The sequence below is a fragment of the Lipophrys pholis genome, assembly GCF_963383615.2.
Source record: "Lipophrys pholis genome assembly, chromosome: 5".
NCBI lineage: Eukaryota > Metazoa > Chordata > Actinopteri > Blenniiformes > Blenniidae > Lipophrys > Lipophrys pholis.
This window is the reverse complement of record NC_137628.1, coordinates 20,043,545-20,049,122: the sequence shown is the minus strand read 5'-3', so window position 1 is coordinate 20,049,122 and position 5,578 is coordinate 20,043,545. Positions and strand designations below refer to the sequence as shown.

General features: G+C 43.7%; 1 protein-coding gene across 1 annotated transcript; it reads right to left on the bottom strand.

Annotated features, from left to right (window-relative positions):
- Positions 1-3,287, bottom strand: LOC308110226 (D(1) dopamine receptor-like; the record flags this gene model as incomplete). Its single annotated transcript, XM_080464401.1, has 1 exon — positions 1-3,287. One exon carries the CDS (start codon positions 3,285-3,287, stop codon positions 1,905-1,907), a length of 1,383 nt encoding a protein of 460 aa, XP_080320527.1. The 3' UTR covers positions 1-1,904.
- Between the last annotated feature and the right edge of the window lie 2,291 nt (positions 3,288-5,578).

Below are 5,578 nucleotides of genomic sequence, written 5' to 3'. Positions count from 1 at the left end.
AACAATATTTTTACTTATTTGTTAGAAAGGAACCGCATATTAACCTATGAAAATTAGCTAATGCCTTCATATTGTAAGATTTGATTTAGTTTACTTAAAAAAAAAAAATCGAATTCTTTCAGACTGCACAAGTTTCACTATTATAGATTACTTTGAGTGATGTGATTACAGTCTTTAATTCAAATTCCTTGGACACTGAATCCCTAGTGTAGTAGTTACAATCTGTAGTACACAGAGTGATCGATGCTCCTTTCTGAAACTATCTGCAGCCTTAAGGGCTCAATCCAATCTGATATATTCAAAGTGGACAGGTGCACCACTTTAGAACTTTCCCAAAGCAAAGGACAGGCGACAAAATGATGCCGTGAGTTTGTTTGGGTGAAATGAAGAAAGAAGACATGAAATGAAGAATATAAATAGATCTTTTCACTCTGTCGTGACCTTAAACCCAGTTGGTTCTTTAAAAAAAAAGACATTTTCCACTCAGTAACCTACAGGCAACATCTGCACCTTTTAAAAAATTGATTTAACCTTTGTTTTATTAATCTTATTTGGTATAGTGACTATTCTTATACACAATGCCTGCAGCTGATGCAGGTCCTATGTAGGTTACAATCCCATTACACAGAAAATACCATAAAGATGCACAAGCTCTCCCTCTGGAAACAATTGTTGTGTTGTGTTGTTGTGTTTTCACACATGTTGTCATTGGCACCTAAGAGAGGTTATCTGTGTATTTATATCACACATTTTCAGTTCAACTGGAAGTTATTTATTTGAGTTACTGTAATGTCTGAGAGTCATGTCAGTCATCTGATCCAAGTAATAGATCTGATAGAGAGACATATTTTACAAAATATTAATAATTCCACAAGATTTTCCAGCACTGAAAAGAACAGCAGTTCAGGAGAGAGTCCAAATTCTTGTTGGCTCCATTAAGGCTTGTGGCACCTTGAGGTTAAAACGCATGCCTGCATATTTAACACTAACAAGGAAGTCTCATTAAACCAAAATGAACAGATGCTAAAATGAGAGTTCATCAGAGAGCAGGACACAAGACTAAGAACCTTTACACCAGCTGCCTCAGCCCCTGCACTAAATCACATCCTGTGTTTTTCAGGGTTGTCACCGTAAAAGCTTCTGTGTTCTCACATGGTCAGGGCATCTTTCACAGGAACAGCCTTTACAAATTATTCATGTTTGTTTCTTTCATGGTGGGGGTGGGGGGGTGGCAGAGAGCACAGTCCATCCACCAAGATGCACAGCTGACGGGTGCTAATGCGCGTTAGTTACATAATCCCATTTTTTAGAGTTTCAGAGAAACCCTGACCTCTCATAAATCTCTCCCTATTCAGGGAATGTGAGGGAATAAACCTGGCTATTTGTCCTGAAATAGTCCCTGCGAACAAAAGCTCTCTTAGATATTACAGAAATACAGTTGGTTCTTTGCTTTGTGTCTTAATTTTGTTGCTTAGTAATTTTGAATATTACATCAGTATTGTAAAACAAAACATGATGGTAAAACAAAGCAAGAATATTCATCACCTGATATTTTCAATACATTTAAAATATAACTTGTAAAATATAGCCAGCCTCTGTCTGTGTGACCCTGCTTGACCTTTGACCCAAACTTTGCAGCACTCAAAGAGCAGCATTGTTTTGTCGTGAAAATTACAGTCCATAATGAAAGAACAACTTGTCATGATTTGTAGATGTTGTAAAAGTAGAAACCTCCTCTACTTGGCTGTATGATCTATCTTTCTACTAATTAGTTTACAACATTTAACAGAGTGCAATAACCAGTGTGCCACATGGCTTCTTGACCCTCACCCAATCTCCTCTGGGACTGGATCCATCCCTATGTGTGCACGAGTCCTTCTGCGTTCCCTCACTAGTCTGGTGCGTTAAATGACGCCACTTGAGGGTAATTTGGTCAGTCTGTCCTTTTCGTTTCTGTCCTCGGTGTCCGTCACTTGCTCCGCGCACGTCCCTCTGTGATAAAACACAGTCACCGTGGTGTTCCCGCTGTCCGCGCTTCCCCTGGTGTTTGTGTTCCGGGCGCTGGAGACGCTGAGCTTCGCCCTCAGCGGGCTGCCCCTCCTCGGGTGTCCGGCTTCGTTGCTCGCCATCATGGTCTGCACCGCCGCGCTCACACCGGCCAAGCAGCAGCGTCCACGGCAGCGCAACAGGCGCAGGAAGGCGTCTCTGAAGTCCGCGTTCAGAGCATATATGACCGGGTTAAGAGACGAATTGCTCCAGCCGATCCACACAAAGATATCGAAGGTTTTTTCACTCACGCAGTAAGGGCCCCGGTGGGCCCCCGGGTCCCCCGGTCCGGGGCAGAAAGGCAGGGCGCAGTTGAGGATGAAGAACGGCAGCCAGCAGCAGACGAAGACTCCCATGATGACGCTCAGAGTTTTCAGCACTTTGGTCTCTTTCCTGATGGAGACTTTGAGCTGATTAGATCGCTCACAGTCCGGATGAAGACTGAGCTGAGACTGGTAGTTGGAGTTGGCAGCGATTTCTGTGCACAGGTGAGGGAACTGCTCGGGTGCGTCCGAGCGGCAACTCTGCGCGTGTTCCGCCGCGCGCTCTAAGGACGAAATCATCCGGATCTGCATGCGAGCTATCCGGTAAATGCGAGTGTACGTGACGACCATGATGGCAACGGGGATGTAGAAACTGATGAGGGAGGAGGAGATGGCATATGTGCGGCTCAGGCTGGAGTCACAACTCCCATCAACGCTTTGACCACCGGGAGTCAAGTCTTCCCGGGTTGAGGTTCCAATCTCAACCCGGTGCCAGTTCAGCTGCACGGGAACGAAGGAGATGATCACGGACACTGTCCAGGTCAGGCCGATCATGACCGAGGCCACCTTCCTGTCCATGCTCCTCTCGTAGCTGAATGGGCTGGAGATGGCCCAGTACCGATCCACGCTGATGACACACAGGTTGAGGATGGACGCCGTGGAGCACATGATATCGCAGGCCAGCCAAGTCTTGCAGAAATCCCCAAACGGCCAGAAACCTGCCACCTCAGCCACGGCTTTCCACGGCATCACCAGCACGGCGACCAGGAGGTCCGATAGAGCCAGAGACACGATGAAGATGTTGGTTACTTTGGCACGCAGGTGCCGATAACGACAAACCGCCGCGCAAACCGTCAAGTTACCCAAAAGTGTCCAAATGATGAGCAGCGCCAGGACGCAGCCGGTCAGAGCTCGGTGCGCCGGTAAATACTCCCGACTGCCTTCTCCGACCACTGCCAGCGTATCTGTGTTATTCATCGCCACATGTTAAGCTGAGAGGACCATTCCGTGCCATTAATAGAAAAAAAAGGGGGATGAGAAGTCACTGACAGGAGAGCGCTCTTCCTGCTCCAGTCTGGCTGGTAAGTGCTGCAGCTGTGAGCGCAGAGCAGATTTACAGCGGGACCACTTGCACCACCAGCTGACAACACAGCTCCGGTGTCTGCCAACAGTCTTTGTTAATGCTTCCTCTCCGATCCGCTCCGTTATTCACCGTTCATCATCTGCCATAACTTCAGGCTGAACGGAACACCATGAGTAATTTAGTTTATTCTGAGGTGCAAATTCCAAAGGGTTTTTAATAGAAAGGAGAAAATAAAAGTCCAATCAATTTGTTGAGAAACATCCATAATGCAAACACCAAATGTGAAATAAAGGTTAAGTCACAAGGTAATGGAGATGTATGATGGACTATAACATTTTTAATCAAATAAAACAAGTCAAACTGATAAATCCACACATGTATAAATGGCTGCATATATTTATTCACAAAGAGATGGACTATTTGTGATTCATTATTCAGTATTTCTAACAGATGTTTTTCTTTTTTTCAGATTCATGTTTTCAGAGATAAAAAGACTGAGAATATGCACAGCAAAGGACCACACCATTTACACAACCATCAACACAAAAATACCACAAAAAACACAAAAATTAGGAGATTCATATTATCTATTATATCACTCAGTTAAAAACGTGTCAATACATCAGTCCCTCATCAACACAACCATAAATCCAGATTTCTGTAAATGTTGTAAAATTACAAACTTGAAATCAAAAATGTGTGGTAAAAATGTAAAATCACTATATATTTTTTTTCATATTTACAAAAGACATGTGACGTGTAGAAAGCAGTCCTGAGTATAAGTTAGGCATGTTAAGCTCTTCCATCCCTCTCAAGAAGCCTCGGTCTCATCAGCATCATCACCGCCTCCCTCTGTGGCTCCCTGCAGACCAGACGCGTGTCAACCAACTGGCCTCATCATGCCGTCAGGGTCACAGCTGGTGGCGGGACGTCTGACCTCACACTACCCGCTTCAGATCACGTAGCAAACACTAGTATTGCATCAGGCTGTGGCGGAGGGAGGCAAAGTCAGAAGGAGTGGAGCAAGAGCAATAACCGGTCAAGATATTCATGCTGTCAGCAGTATTGCTGTGAAGATGGTAAAAGAGGGTCTGTGTTGTTGTTAACTCTGTTGCATTAATTCTCTGCTACCTGCTTGCTTGCCCGCTTGCTTGCTAATTTGCTATATATGTGAATGTGATGTCCGTCTCCACAAATGGCTGTGGACATCAAACCCCACAGCTATTTGTTTAACAGTCAAGGAGGGGCTGGAGCCCATGCCAGCTGTGGGCAAAGGCGAGGTACAACACTCTGGACACATCTTTCACAGGTCAAATGAAAATATGTAGACAGTCAAGGCATTTTTACAGTCACCAATCATTAACCTCAAATGCATGTTGTCAGCATGTCAGAGGGAACCCTGAAAGCAACATTTCATGCACAAACAGAACATGTAGATGTACAGAAAGGCCCCCCCATCTTCAACCAGCGACTTTCTCCTCTGGATTTGAGAGTAAAAAGTTATTTTCATCTTTAAGATACTGTCCACAACACACACACACCCATATACATTTCCCTAGTAGCTACAACATGGATCTTTAAAAAGTCAAGGGAATTTTACTTGCGATTTGTGTTTGTTTTGCTTTAGTCTTATGTGTCTGTTTTAATTCGAATGTCTTGACGGGGTGAATATAGCTGTGTTATTGTATTCTAGTGAAGATGATGCAGGTTGTTATTGTACAATCTGGTTTTTAGAGCCTGTTTGTTAGGTTGGGAGTTAAGAGGAAAGATGTGTGAAGATTTTTTGTCCCCAGAAGAGGAATTGGTCGTGAAATTGTGGTTAACAAATGTGGTTATTTGAATTTGTTTTTCCCCACAACAAATTCAAATATACATACACACACAACAACAAAAACATAAGACTTATGGGTTTACAATGCAGAGGATACACTTTGACTTTTGGAATAGAGATGGAAACAGATGGCGCAGCTAAACTCACAACAATGATAAGAAAGACCAAAATAGCACTGAAACCATATTTGAGCTTCATCAAAGTCAACAGCGTTTTATTTGAATGCAGATTTAGATGATCACTGTGGAGACAGCAGTAAAAAGCAGAGGGCGGGGAGTTGATAATCAGATTATCCCATCATTTTGCAGAGTTTGTACTATTTTTGTACATTTACTGATTTAGGACACACAACAT